The 16,181-nt window shown below is 35.7% G+C and overlaps 1 protein-coding gene across 1 annotated transcript in view; it reads right to left on the bottom strand.

The window, feature by feature from the left end:
• Window positions 1-265: 265 nt before the first annotated feature.
• The window catches only part of MARCHF5 (membrane associated ring-CH-type finger 5), a 54,531-nt gene continuing 38,615 nt past the window's right edge, over window positions 266-16,181 (bottom strand). The window contains exons 3-6 of the mRNA XM_036923165.2: window positions 9,770-9,900; window positions 4,139-4,322; window positions 3,847-4,013; window positions 266-3,072 (exon numbers count right to left, since the gene is read on the bottom strand). Coding sequence (XP_036779060.1) covers window positions 2,956-3,072; window positions 3,847-4,013; window positions 4,139-4,322; window positions 9,770-9,900 — 599 coding nt within the window. The 3' untranslated portion in view covers window positions 266-2,955. The remainder of the gene's footprint in view (window positions 3,073-3,846; window positions 4,014-4,138; window positions 4,323-9,769; window positions 9,901-16,181) is intronic.

Genomic DNA, 16,181 nt, shown 5'->3' with positions numbered 1-16,181 from the left:
CCACCCACAGATCTTGTCTAGTTGCTTGTCCAGCCAGTCAGTCCAAGTGGCTCTGAGGGTAGGTGCAGGGGGTACATTTAAAACATTAGAACGTATTTGGAATTTAGGTTAGCCTGCTTATAAAATTAAGATAGAGTCTTCTGGTTTTTGAAAATTCCAATTTTTACTGAAAGAAAAATATCACTTATTTTGGTATTTAAAAAGAACCATGTAGGCATAGAATTAACAAATTATGTTCGAGGAGTTGTTCAACAGACCAAGAATGCCTAGGGAACATAAAAATTCTTTATTTAACCTAATCTGGCCAGTACTGAGATAGTCTTCTATATTAAAAACAAGATGTTTTTAAAAATTACAGCAGGTTAGCAAGGCAGTGACTAATTAAGTTACTAAGTTTAATTTTATATTCTTCAGTCATTTGATAATGTAATGATGAACAGTATTTTCAGCCACTTTGGAGATAAAAGTTCTGCAAAGAAGAGAATTTTACTAGTTGTCACTGACTTTTATAAAAGTGGTTTGAAACACTAAAATTTATAAAAACACAGTAAAGCAACACAAAAATAAACTGGAAAACATCAGAAATACCCATCCATCCCCCAAATCTACAGTATCCCTCTAATCTGTCTCCTAGTATCTTTCTTTTACCTCTTCATTACCTCTTCCAAAAGTGTGTGTGAACAGACTACCCAGCAATAAAGAAACAACTACTCTGTAGGGGCCATTTCAAGCCTAGTGTCTCTGTTCCTTTCATTCTTAGTTAATCCTATAAATAGTCTTCTGGGATAAGTATAACTTGAATTACAGAGATGAAGAGAACTGTAGCTGAGAGAAAGTCACTTGGCAAAGGTCATACATAGTTATTAAAAGCGGAATTACAGGATCTGAACCCGGGTCCATTCAACTTTAATCAGACTACTCTTGTTTCATGGTGGTGCAGGTCATCTTTCTGAAGAGACTGGTACATGGTACTTGAGCTATGGCTCTTTAGAGGCCACTGTGGTCCCCAGGCACTTGTAATTCCCTCCCCATAGCCCTAGAAACCCTTCCCTGATGTCCCCAAAGGATTAGGGCTGTTTCCCTGGCCCTCATGAGCCCTGGTGCCGATAAACCTGACCTCCCATCTTGGGCTTTAAAATAGTAAGTGGGGAACCATGTGTTGGTATAACTTTAGTAAAGGCTGCTTAAAAGCTGTTCTATATAACAACATTATGCAGGATATCTCCAATATGTCTTTTCATATTGAAAATTAAAGAAAAGCCAATATATTTTATAATTACAGCTATATAATCTAAGTTTATTTTTATATATAATCATAGGTTTTACATTTCCCCTTCAGAATTATAGCAGTGTTCTTAATAAAGCTCACTGTCAGTCTAATATTCCCTTCTCCCCGTATAATTACAACTTTGAATGTTCAACAGCCATTCACATAAACTTCTAATTCAAAATTAAGACATTCATACTATAGAAAGGTATCAGTCTTAAATTACTAAAATTAACATATTATTGTAATCTAACATAGCTCAGTCTATATTTGCTAGACTCCTAAAGAGAAGTGGCCTTTTATCAGTAAGGGGAAACATATATTATTGTCATGCATTAGATACCATGAACATAAGACAGTGTTTTTGGAAACTTGATTTTAATTAATGAAAGTAACTGCAAGACCATTCTGATTGTTGAACATTAAAAGGGCCACTACTGAAAATGGCTTAAAATAAATAACTGCTTTTGAGATATGAACATAAAACTAGTTAAACAGTGATGATTAAGGTGCTAGCCTCATCGATATGACAAGCAAATAAAGTCTAATAACATCAGTTTTTAAATAAGTTGATTTAAGCCAAAAACAATGACTTCAATATTTACTCAAGACTTGTTTTCATAATTATCTCCTCACTGACTGGTATAAAAACAAAGAGCTCAAGGCCTCACCTTGGTTTGCTCACTGCTGGTTTTCTATCTGTTGAAACTAGACTGTAAACTACATAAAGGCAGGAACCAAGTCTGTCCTGTTCACCCCTGTGTCCCACAGCACTCTGCATAAAATAAGAGGTGATCAACAAATACCTGAATAACTGAATTAGGGAGAGAGTAAAATCACATTATTGATTTTTTGCAAATCATTCTCTATGCTCAAACTACTATAAACTGGTAGCTTTGATTTCTAGAAATATGGATTTAAAAACCTTATTCCAGTGATGAACCAGGTGACTGACTCTCTCTCTCTCTCACACATACACACACAGAGTAATTAAGACTGCTTGAGTCAAAATTACATTATGAACTATGAGATGTCAATATTATATAAATAAAATTTAATAGTGAAAAGGTGATCTGGAAGCCCCATGAATTTTTACCCTACACATTTTGGAGGACATCACATGGGTTAAGAAAAATACAACAAAATTGCATTTGTTCAGATAATCATTTGAATGTTTACATACATTTTTGGTTTGTTATTTATAGCTAATTTAATTTACATTTCCTCATATTAACATATACTCCTGTATAGCATGTAATCAAATTATGCCAGTGAGAAAAATCCTTAAGAGTACCTTCATTGAGTTGCTGATTCTAAGAAAACACTTAACATGAACATGTACAAAAGAGGCATTTGAATAAAACAGCATGTGCATTTTTAAACATTTGCAGTTTGATCTTTACATTTCTTTCTGGAGAAAACAATAAAACCCAGGTTTACCAAGCTAAGGTGATGTTTCAGATGACTGCCATAAAGATGTAAATAAAACAATAAGACCAAACCACATCCTTAGGTTCCATGATTACTGAGAGGATTTCCCTTGCCCTAAGTGCTTTATTATATTTCTTAAAAATATGAGGGCAGCAACTTATCACAAGTCTCCACTACTGTGCATTAATGATGGGATCAAAACCGACACAACAGACTCATAAGGATAAGAGGACTGCAGAGCAACCTGAGTCACAGTTTTATGCTTCTTCTTGCTCTGGATAATTTAGAATTTTTCGGTGTGCCTGACGTAAATATTGCTGTTGTTTGAAGTAAACCTTGAAAGCTCCTTTTATGGCAACAAAAGCAATTCCACCCTAAAATAAAAAGGGAAATTAGCTTCTTACAATGCAGATTTAGAGAAACACAATTAATAAAATAATTTTACTTGGATCACAAGACAGAGGCATTGATGCTAGTTCAGATGAATGCAAATGAAATAATTCCTTTTCTACTAGGAGATGAGATAGGGAGAGACTACAGGTAACAGGTCAGAGACACCTTCCCTGTTATCCTGAGTAATCTTCCACTTAGCTTTACGTCCAATCTGATGTATTAGGGAGAATGCCCAGGCACAATGTGCAGGTTGACTCCAGAGCGGGGAAGTGGGAGTAGTAATGACATCAAACAACATAAAGGTTTTACTGTGTGCTAGTACTTCCAATGAACTATTTCATTTAATCCTCACAATTATCTCAAGGGAGCTATCATTACTATCTTCAATCTATAGCACAGAGAAGAAATGATTTCATTTCCTCAGCAAGGCAGTATCTTTGCTAGGAATTTGAACCAAGCAGTCTGACCCTAAAGTACAAGCTCTTCACCACAGTCTTGTTGGCAGGAGAAAAGGTGCTTTGATTTATGCACATTCCAGGAGGGAAATTGCTCACAGCATAATCCTGGAAGGCCAGAACTACTGCAGTGAATCCTCCCCTCTTTACTGCTATTGGATGACAGTACAGATCAGAGAGGCTTAAGGCACAGAAGCCACTCTATATATAGCCCATTGGGTACTTGTTTAAAGAAAAAAATACAGAGCTTATTCTGTTTTGTATAGTCACTTGAAAAAAGTAATACCAAAGCCATCTTACCAAGATTGTCCTTTGTAAATTAGAGTTAACACTACTGAACATCAGTTTACCAACTATTGTTGCAATAGTAGGAAAGACAAGGGCTCCACACAAAATTCGGGTGGCAGAGACATGATCTGCTAAAGGATTAGCCTCAGCTGGAATTCGAGGAACAGGACAACCAATCCCTAAAGAAAAAAAATTCAGAGTATTAGCGCTAATAAATCAGAACAGTTGAGATATTTTTGCATGCTAGGATTCATCCACAAGATTAATTTGGCATGCTCATTACAACCACAATTTAGGACCTTACCTGGAAATATACTGTTCAAAATTTGTAGTTTATTTGAGTATTTGCGCCATAGTCTAAGCACATAGTCTTCCCAGCGAATCATCTTGCCTAATATCAGCATGACAGGAATAGTAGGAAGTCCAATTAAAAGGAATAAAGGATCAGCTCTCTCCATAACATCCAGACCTTCTTTATGGCCTACAACCTGTGAAGCAGATAGCATTTGCTAGAATCATTTCCTTATCTAATGAAGGTTTTTGCTTCTATTCCTCTTACTTGATTTGGTTTTGACTAGGCAATAATTTTAGGTTCTATATGTCTTCAAGCGGAGCCATCTGTTTTCCTGCTCTTCCAACTAGGAGGGTAAGGATAGCCAGGGGCAGGACCAGCCCTCAGGAGATGGCCTGAAAGCTCATCTCTCTGGCTCTTTCTCCTTATTCAGTGGTGTCTGGGATAAAGTGTGACCTCTCTGGCTGGCAAAATGCTCTACTGGCAGACTAACTCTCCTCAAATGCAATCCCAAGGTCTAGATTTGAGGGACTACAGTAGGAGGTTCAGTTTTGGCTACAGGTTCCAGTCACTTTTTCTAATCTATGAACCTTAGGGTGCCCTATCTATGGGGTAATGAAGCTAAAACAGCCCTTCTCCTCTCATCTGGGTCCTGGGGCTATTTCTCAACTGGTTTAGATCCAGAAGGCAAGAGGACATGGTTAATTTGTACTTGTGAATCTTCATACTTGCCTCCTGGCAAAATCCTTTTCAACCATGGATCAATCTTGGTCTCATACTTCTCTCCACATGGCATTTTGTTGGTGAGCTTCTTACTTTTAATTAGAGAACTTGCCTGAAAATTCTTTTGAAGGTCTTAAATGACCTCCCTTTAGCTGAAATTCTCAACTGCTTGCAAATTAAACATATTTCTCTGAGGAATTATTCTTAGTAGTTATGACAGGGGAAAGAGACTATTTCAGAATGATGGGCATTTTTTAGCAAACCCAGGTATCACATGGGGAGACAACAGCTTGATAGGAGGACTATGATTCTATGATAAATGATTCTAAATTGATCACATAAGCCTGGAAGAAAAAAGGAAAAAGTCAGGAAGCAAGGACTGAAAGGACCTTGTCTATATCTTTGATATGTAGAAGGGGAAAGGAAGGTAGGGAAGATGAGAAAAGAAGGTAGGCAAGACTAAAAGCTGCCAGGGGCAATGTAGCTCAGGAAGGCAAGTCATGAAAAAGTAAATGTGATTTTTTCAGTAACAAGATGTTCTTTAGGTCAGTTATTATTAGCAGATTTTTTTAGGTGGACTATAAGGAGATGTGAAATAAGGTCAAGCTGAGAATGGTCAGGGTAAATTGAAATTCTAGACAATAGACTTGATCCGGGTAGAAATATTTTATAAAAGTATGTGGAGAGGACCAAAATGGGTTCTTCTAAAATTTCAACTAGGTATAGAGCCCAGACTCACAATTAATTATTTATCTAACTAAGATGTAACATTAAATGGTAGAAGGCTAGCCTCTTTCAAATGGTCAAAACCCATGGTATCAGTCAATATCTGATAGTCTGTGTCTACAGGTAGAAATGTTAACGACTTTTCATCTTGTAAGAGAATGTGAAGGGTGATCATTTGGAGTTGCCTTAAAATGAAACTGTTTGGTTCTCAGTATTTTATAAGCCCTAATCCTGCACTGGTAGAAAAAGTGGATCAGCCCAGATTTTGTCTTTACTTATAATGCTTCCAAGGACATCACATCTTTCTATCATTTATTATATTCAGTGTAATCACTCTAAGTTATAGCTATGATATAAATACTCTCAAAGTGTTAACAAATAATTTCAGACATTTGAAAAATTCCTTTGCTGGATTATGCATTCTTTTGAAAATTTAGGGTTTAAAAATATAAAATGAATATTCAGATACGGACTATAGTAACAAAAATTTATTCCTCATGGGTGGCAGTAAAAACCTTACTAGATGTCTAAGAATGAGGAAATAAAAAAGGAAACAGGGCAAACACTGAGCAAAGGCCTACTGTCCACTTCTTACAGCTAAAATGGAGGATGCTTTGTGCTCAAGCAGAGGCTCACCATGCACACATACTTGTACTGGTTCATTCATTCAATTTAATACTGATTGTGTGCCAGAAACAGGCCCAGATGCTGGGGATAAAATGGTGAGCTAAATAGATGTCTTTTGGAGGTGAAAGACAAACAAGTGTACAAATATAAATGCTGTAAAGGAGATAGGATAGTGCAATACCTGCAGTATACCACCTGTTACTACCATCACACTCATGGGCAATAAATGAAAGCTAAATTAAGCTACGCTTGCAGATCATAATGCTGAAAGGCTGAGACTTTTAATTAAGGCCTGATCTTTTAAAGCACTGACTATTAGAAGCCTACTTTTAATGTGAGAATGGAATAGCGATGAACTAATAGGTTTTCTTAGTCAGAATTAAGGATAAATAAAATGCAGTGTAATTAAGAATGGACAATGCTTATGGGGGTTGTCTTTACACTATAGCAAAAGTGGAGCAGGTTGGATATTGAGGTTCCACTATCCTGTTTCGGCTGCCTTTGGGACCAGGTTTCACTTAAGGAGCCCTAGATTAGGGACAGGAGTCTTAATGCTTCTTCCTTGCCATGTGGTACCAGACATATAAACTCTTTGAACCTGTAAACTAGGAATAATTGATAGTATCTATGTCACAATATTATTACAAGGATTAAATGCATCAGTGCTTAAAAGGTGTTTCATCCCTATGCTGGAAAAAACAAGTTAACTATTATGTTGTCTTTTTATTAAAAATGTTAAGTGACGGTCTCATTCAAATTCATTACAACTAAGAGGGGTTGAACCTCAGACTGGTTCATGAGAAATAAATGGGAAAAGAACAGTGATCTCATTCCTTAATCTGATTTACTTGACCTTCCGAGTAATCAGAGGACAAAAGGAAAAGAAACAGTCAAATGTTAAAAAAAAGACCATATATCCTACTGATGGTACAGTGGGGCACCTTCCCTATCAAATTTGCTCAGATAGGTAAAAGTCTTCCCAGTGCTCTTAAATCACAGAGCAGTGACTGCCTACTGTCATACCTAATCTCCCTCATTCCTGGGCTAAAAAGAATCTTCAAATGAGACAGTACATGTGAAGGTTATTTCTAAATGGTCACATAGGATATACATGTCTTATAACTTTAGGTCTTTTTTTCTGTCACCATTAACCAACACGTTCATTTTTGTCTCCTTGCTTGTATCATTTCCTTCCCTCTACCAATCAAAATTATTTCAAGGGTCACCTCAAGACTTACTTTTTTAATAACGATACTTTGTTTTTACTGAATTAAAATACTGTTTAGGCATTATCTGTGCTCTCTTCATATCTGTGTATTTAACCTTATAACTGTTCTCCAGTTATTCACTTATGTACACATTGTCTTAGACTATATTCCTTGAGGTTGGGGATCGGAGCTTTTAATTTGTCTTGTATTTGATCAGGCCTCAGCTTTATGCTAACTTTTTGAATAAATCATACCAAATATGGTTCAAAATGCCAAAATCCGGTTGATAGCCCTTTTTGGAGGATACAGACTATATTTATTAATTGGGTCCTGTTGAAGTATCCTGTTAATTATCAAAATTCTTTTAAGATTTTAGGCTAGTACAATCTTTTCCTCAGAAAGAGCCACCCAATTTCTTATGGTCTATGAGGCCTTAAGAGAAATCACTCAATCTCAGATGGCCTTAGTTTCCTCATCTGCAAAAAATACACACCTATTAAATAATGTATAATTATAATTATAATTATTTATATATAAATATGTAATTATATATCTATTCTATATAAATATATAATTACATATAATTATAAGTATAAATTTATATATAAATTATAAATAATGTATAATCTGCTCTAATTTTACATATCCATCAGTCCTAGTAAATCATCCTGAACTTCCTGGATATAATGATGTACTGATACTCATTATATTATCACCAGTCAAATCTAGTACTAGCTGACAGAACCGGTCAAAAAAAAAATTTCTGAAAGCCTTTTAAGTGTTAGCTCTTGTATATGCTTTACAGGAGACAGCTCCATAGGCCTCAAAGTAGAATGAAGTAAGATTATGGAGGACTCTGCTTAACAAATCAGGTTAAGGAAATGGAATCTTTTTCAAGTCAGTGATTCTCAATCTTTATCTAGTAGACTCATGATAAACGGTGGTTTACTATTTTTGGTTCATTCCAGTGACTATATCCAGACCTTTGGGGTGTTACCAACATAATAATGAAGGTATCCTGCAATACTGTCTCACTATGACTATTAGTGAAGCAACCAGAAAGGTTGATCACTATGGACCCTCCCATAGATAGGTTATGTGCAATTTCTAGAATATTCTATTTAACTCTATTGATCCCTTTTTTTTGGTGAATTATTTATATTAAAGAAAAGCAAGTTATATCATCTATAAACCATACTGTGTTAACTGTTGTGAGTTATTTATGAAACACCTCACCATTTTAGGTGCTGATTTTGAAAAACAATACTAAAGGTAGAGGAGGCAATAAGCTTGGAGTATGCTGAAGGTACTATATTTTAGGAAGATTTATTTGTAAGGATGGATTGATAGAAGAGAATGAAATTAGGAAAACCAACCAAGAGGCTCCTTTAAGCCATCCAGGTATGATGGAGCAGTGGAAGAAGTCAGGTGGTAAAGACTGTGGAAAGGAAGCCACAGATACAAGACATATCAAAATAGAAACTGCTTGGACTTGGTCAGTGGACTGGACATAGGGCTATCAAGTAGAAGGAGTTAAAGGTAATCCTAAGAAATAAAGTACATGGGAAAACACCAGTAGGAATCAAAGGTATAGAGAAATTATAATGGAGAATAAATTTAGGTTTCAAATTGAGGAAAAAACAAATCTGATTACAATAATACTGAGTGTGAAGTCCCAATAAGTCATTTAAGGAGGGTCAAGCTTCTATTGTAGGGCTGGATTTGGGGAAAGAATAGGGTAAAAGACAGATCTGAGCACAAAAAGCACAGAGATGATAGATGGAAATCTTTAAGGAAGAGGTGTAAAGAGAGAAGCGTCAAGAGCCTGGGACTAATCTTCAAATTTAAGTCTTTCTTACCTTCATCACCAGTTATGGACTACAGCACTGTTTGGTAATAGCAAAAAACTGGAAGCAACTAACTGTCTAATCAACAAGAGATTGGTTAGTAAATTGTTGTAATTTATACACAGAATGCTATGCAGGCTTACGCATACTTATATGAAAAGATTTCCAAGACTCACTGTGAGAAAAGGGATGCAGCTGCAATATGCTTCCTTTTGGGATAAAAAAAAAGAAAAGTGTATGTATGTGGGAGAATGTATTTACTTTCTTGCACATGCACAAAGAAAGTCTGGGAGAATATATATGAAGCTAATAATAGTGGCTACCTGGCGAGGTAAGGGGGAACCTAGGTAAATGACGGACAGGAGTAAGATGACTTTTCACTAGATAGCTTTTTATATATTTTCTTATTTTGCAGTTATGTTATTACATGTTCAAACTAGTAAATTTTAAAACTCCTAAGAGATACATCTTCATATCAAATGTACATCGTTGAACAGAGTAAAATAGTGAACCTGCATCACTGTCACTGCTCCATAAGTCACAGCTGTCCAATAGATAGAGCCAACCATTATTCCTGCTGCAGCAAATGGACAAGCTTTTGAGATCAGTCTATCTGCAAGATCCAAGACGTAAACAACTGGACCTGCAACACAAAGAAAACAAGTAAAGTTTCAACACAAGTTGGATTAAAATACAAAAAAGACTCAGTATTTTCCATAGATCCAAAATATTTTTATAACGTTGGATGTTCTGATGCTTTAGAAATAACTGTTATAAATGTGGTGGGAACATAGATTTGAATAGATTTAGAACTTCTCAGTCATTTGAATAAATAGTTTTACTTCCTAAACTCTGGGAAACAGCATCTTCACATTTTTAACTTCATAAAAATTTAAACCAAAAATATAAACCAAAGATTAAAGCCTCAAACACAGCTGCTTCTTTATAAAGGAAATAGCTCTCTCACTTCTATCTTTTAATAACACTGGCTACTGGAAAATGAAATGGCCAACTTAGCTTGCTCTTCCCAAACAGTTTCTGGCCACAATTAGATTCTCTAGTACTTAGTAAGAATATCACTTCAACTTCCCTCATTTTTTCTGGTATAGTGTGTGATGGTAACCAAGGCTATCTTCTTATAGTTACACACTGTCATTCTATCTTTGATTTTCAGTATGCTTGCTATATTTAGTAGAGTATTATTCTCTAACAAACTTGTTTTAATGGTTACGCCACCAGTTTTTATGGCACTCCAACAGCTGTATGTGCCAAGCATGCTTCTATTATTATGTGCTTACTAAGAAATTTAGCTACTACTTCCCCCTGAAGTTATTTGGATTAGGTACATTTGGAAGTGTTCTAGTAACTGCCATTAAGCCCAATATAATTTAGCTCCAGAATTTGCCATAATAGTGGAAGGGTCTCAGGCCTTAAATAAATCAAGGCCTAAAGAGCTGGATATCTAAGTTTAATCAAAAGAATATGAAACCTTTGATTTAGTAATCACCACAGTTGTTGAATACCCCCTATATACCAACTATTACTTGAGACTTTTTCTTAGAAATTATGTATAGAGTTATTACCTACCTTCTGGGGGCTTACAAGCTACAGGATGATGTACACAAAAAAAATTTGCTTTCATTGGACAAAGAAATTAATACAGCAGTATGATGATAAAATACTTGAACATGTTAAGAACAAACATCCATGTTTAGTGCTAGTGATCAGTACTTCCCCGATGGCTGAAGCCAATATATCACTAGTTATCGTATAAAGAGAGACCACACTGTAAAGCAGAAAGAACATTAGGAGAGATGTCAAAGGACCTATGATTTAAATTTAGCATATTTACTTAACCAATGTCAAATCCTAACTTACGTAACATTTACAAGGTAACTTTTTGGGCCAGAGAGATAAAGTCTGTCTAGTTCAGTGCACACGGACTCAACATCCTCTAATAAGAGTTTTTCTTATGTGCCTACATGGTATCAGGCACTGGGCCACAGGGAATTATATGTAGCATTACATATTCATCTCATAATGTAGGGTTTAGTCCTTGAAACACACAAATTTGCTGGGTTAAGTTTATAACTCCCTCAGAAAGCAAAATAGAAGTAACTTTAATGACTCACCAAAGATCCCTCAAATATTGATACTAAAAGTTAAAGACCATAAATATATATGTAAAAGCTCAACACTTCAGCTTTCATATTCTCTACTGATAAATCTTTAATTAGAAAATTGAAGCTACAACTACAGACTCTCCACAGCACATGTAACTTTCTAGCAACATCACACCTACCTGAAGTCAACCCCTTCACATAAACACCAGATCCCACCCTATCTCCAACTCAAAGCCACAGATCCAGCAATTCTCTCCTATGTCATTTTCCCAATACTGTTTACTGGATTATTTCCATAAACAAAAGTAATTATGTCTTCTATCTTAAAAAAAAAACAACTGTTCTCTTGATCCTTTCCCCCCACTACTTCATTTCTTTGCTCCTTTTACAACACAATTCCTCAAAAGACTTATACCTGTTTTCACACACACTCCTTCCACTCTCTCTTGAATCCACTCCACAAAACTGTTCATTAAGGTCACTAACAACCTACACACAGCTAAATCCTTCCTCCTATTTGGCCAACAGCAATATCTGACACAGGTGTTTCCTTCTTCTTCCCCATACATGATTCTTCCTTCCATTTCCAGGACACCATCACCTCTTGGCCTTGGTTTTCTTTCCATCTTGCCAGTCTCTCACTTTTCAGTGTCCTTTGCTGGTTCCTCTTGTTCCTGACTTTGGTGAGGCCCACCCTGCCGACTTCTACTTCAGGATGCTCCCTATTTGATTACTCTGTTCCTTCTTTTTCCCAAAGCACTTATCATCGAAAACACTCTAATTTACTCACTAGTTCTGTTTCCACTTACTACAATAAGAATTATGGCCCAGGGGCTAAGTCCAGCTTGGCTGCCTGTTTTTGTAAATAAAGTTTTATTGGCTACACACAAAGTCTCAAATATTTACTACATGGTTTTTTAATAGAAAAAGTTCACTGCCTGTTGAACTAGAACATAAGCTCCAAAGGGAAAATAACCTTTTTGTTTCGCTTATTGATGAATCCCAAGTTCCTATGACTCTCTAGTTAGAATTTGCTTAATTCTCTACTGAGGTACTTGATTAAAACTAGGATAAAATCTCTAGATCTTCCTTCTTCATTTCTCTGCACAGAGCCCAAGTTATAAGACTATTTTTGACCTAGTTAGAATCAGAATTTATAAGAAGAAAAACTATTTCGCATGCTTCCAATGTACCTTCAGCTCCCCCTTTCAACAGCATTATTGAAGCTATCTATTGATGGAGGGAAGGAATATAATTCCTTGAAAAATGTAATCAATCATTGGGATGAGAACATCATTCTTAAAAAGTAATCCATCACTACTACTTTTACCTATCATGAACATAGACAATCTAAAGATGATTGAATTGTCTTCCCTTTAAAGATCTCAGAAGGTTCTAATATGAGCTCATTGTCAACTTTCTTCCCAAATCACTGAGTGTAAATTCTTTCTGTAAAGCTAAAACAAACACACATCCTCATACTTCCTTTTGGAAATTTTCTACTCATCCCTTGGATCATATGTAAAAGATGTGTTGGATTGAATGGAAACAGAGACTGTACTTTTAATCCCTATTTTTAGTTTTTCTGAAAAAATTCTGTCTAGGCTTTTGTCTTGTTTATCTACCTAAACTTCTCAAGGCTGTTCCAGATAGACTAGTCCAAGATTAGTTTAAGATTTAAAAGGAAGGATAACTGCCTAGCAGAAACAATCCATTAGAATAATAAACTGCCACCAAGGGGAGATATTTCTGAGAGCTGAAGATTATCTAGGCAAGCTATTTGGTGAATAAGAACAATCACTGAAATCGTCTCTAAACCATGCTCTTCCTACTTAGGAAGAGTATCACACACTACTACTATCCCATGACTGGAGGTCATAAAAGGGAAAAAGAAAAGTCACTAGATTTTACTTATTGTCAGATTACAGCACAAAGAGTTATGGGAAGTGAGGAAAGGCAAGCCTCTACCCATTGAAAACCTCAATTCTAATGGGGAGGAAGAAGTATGAATAAATATCTCTCTCAAGTTAAATGTATAAGGACATAAAAAGGTTTCAATATTTTTAAACGGCATTAAATTTTTAATGCCTCCATGGGTTTCACCACTTATGTTTTCAACAGTATTGTATTTCTATAATGGATAGCAATTGAAGAATCTTTGTATAAGTGTAACTTTTGAAAATCAGTAATTTAAAGGGCACTAGGGAAGCTTGTAATTAAAAAGAATCTCTTGTGCATTTTTTTTGTGCAATAAAGCTTTTATAAAGAAAACAAACCCTAATATGTTGGATAAATTCACACCTGCATATTTCAGATTTGAATGACATCAAACAGTGAGCTGAGAAGTTATTGGCGAAACTCCTAAGTCTATATCTACTGAAAAAGAAGTAATCAGTTTTATCTAGCAGATACTGCAAAAGTAGATTTACTGCAAGTTTGCTTTAAGTTCAAATCTACATATACCTGGTACTAAAGGCACATCTTGGAAGGTGTGGAATGAATGACTGAATAGGTGATACTCAGTGTTCAGTATCTGATGGCACTGTTTTCAGGAATACCCCAAATCCCCAGGACCTTTCCTTTGGGATAGGAAGGTATCCTCAAAACAATAAAACACCCCTCTGACCAACTCTCTGAGAAATAATTTCTATACATTGCTCAAGTGCTAAAGTTTCTAACACAAAACATAATTTATAGGTGCTCCACAAGATAACCTTGCATTAAGTTCCTGATAACAGCACCCATGAATCCCAAGGTTTCCATTAAGTGGCCATGGTTTATAAAAGAGAAATAATCAGCAGAATAGACAGCTTTTAGAAGCTACTCAAGTTTCCAGGTTTTTTTTATTTGCTTTTTGCTTGTATTGAACTAGTTTTGATCTAGACCCAACTCAAATGCCAACTTGCTAAGCCAAAACATAACCTCCCTTTCAGATTCAGAAGCAACCAGAATTGCAGATTTTGGAAGCCACTAAGTCTCCAACAATATAGTTCTAAACTTCTCCTTGTTCCAACTCTTCTTTTGCTGCACTCTATTTCTGTCCCTTCTTTAAGTCTGTATGAAAATCCAACTTCCCAATGAAAACTAACCTAACCTGATAGAGGTTGACTAATGCGCTACCCCACCCTGTTCATGTCCCGCCAGGCTTCCTTTATGTACTATCCCATAAAATGCACTTACCCCTTTGCTTGTGCATAATATTAGTACTTTATGTTCTTGATCAATGTTTGTTCAGTTGTCTCAATATCCTTTATGTCTGTCCATGTCAGCATCATCTTAGATTGAAAACTCCCAGGGGGCAGGGGCCATGTCTGTTTAACTCGTTTTGTATAGTGCCTAGGATAGAACCATGTACAAATAGGTGCTTAAAAAATGCTTTTTGATGATGACTGACACCACTCTCAGGGACTCTCTAGGCCACAGCTATCTTAGCACGTGGTATCTGGCAGTACATCAGGACACTCTGGCCTGTTCCACAGGGCATAACAGTACAGGTCCTAGCTACAGCACTATTATTTGACTCTCAAGTACTTGACTCAATCTTTTGTTGAAAAGGACTTTAAAAAGAGAATAAATTATATAGATCCAAATCAACAAACGTGGATTTCTTGAAGACATGAAATAATACCACAGCAAACTCAATTAAGAGTTAAAAGTATGTGGGAATCCATATGGGACAGTAAAGAGTTTTAACTCTTTCTCTAGCATTCATCACTGTTTTAAACACTAGACTTTAGAGGCTAGATCTAAGGGCCTCAGATAAGCCTATGCAAGTTTCATCTTTGATTGCTTTGCTTTTAAGATTTTACCATTTTTATATAAGAGTAAACATCCAGCAAACTTACGCTGTAAATTACTTTGCTTAATAACAACAAGTTAGTCATTAGACTGTAGAAAGGATATGTCCTTGAACAAGTTTTTACATAGCCAAACTAATAACAATTGACCAAAAAACCCTCAAAACAAAACACACCCCAAACAACTTGAAAAATAAAAGATCCAGAGCAGGTGGGTACCATTCCTTCAGCTATATATATACAGCATATTAACAAGTGTAGTAACTAAAGGTTATTATGGTAGTTCTTTATTATTACATAGTTTGTGCCAAGGGAAAGCTTAAACTTATCCCAAGGATAGAACAGCCCAAGGAATATCTGTGGGCTGTAAGGTCAACTACTAAGTACCTATTAAGCACCTATTGTACACACAGCATTTTATTAGCATTAAAATAAATGTAAATACAATTTAAAACACTAGCCTCTATCTCCAAGGAGCCTACAATCAAATGAGAGACAATAAATACACATTGAACAACTGAAAGACTTTGAGAGGCAAAATTAACAAATGTATGATGGTATGGTACAAACTATACAGATACATGTTAGAAAAATTTAAGTAAAGATTATCTGGCGGTAAGGCTACAATGAGTTTTTTTCAATGCTGTGTGTATGTACATATTTACTAATTAAAGAAGGCTATGAACTGAAAAGGGGGCATACTAAAAGACCTTCTAACTAGAGGCAAAAGACTTTATTCCAAGGGTTAATATGTTTTTTAAAAGCTGGTATACCAGTAAGGTGGAGGTTAACTGATAGAAACCTTGGCCAGATCTTTGAAAAATGTGATATAATAGGTAAAAGTTCCTGATGAGAGATATGCTAAAATAAGATAATTTAGGAAAACTAGTAACAGATTATTTAAAGTCAGAGTAAACTGGAATAGAATCCACAAGATTTGTATCCAGAGCAAGTACAAAGATAAAGGTACTATCAATAATAGCATCAGTCTAGAGAAGCTTAAT

Source organism: Manis pentadactyla, chromosome 8 (genome assembly GCF_030020395.1).
Source record: "Manis pentadactyla isolate mManPen7 chromosome 8, mManPen7.hap1, whole genome shotgun sequence".
Taxonomy (NCBI): Eukaryota; Metazoa; Chordata; class Mammalia; order Pholidota; family Manidae; genus Manis; species Manis pentadactyla.
This window is presented reverse-complemented; position numbering and strand designations above follow the sequence as displayed.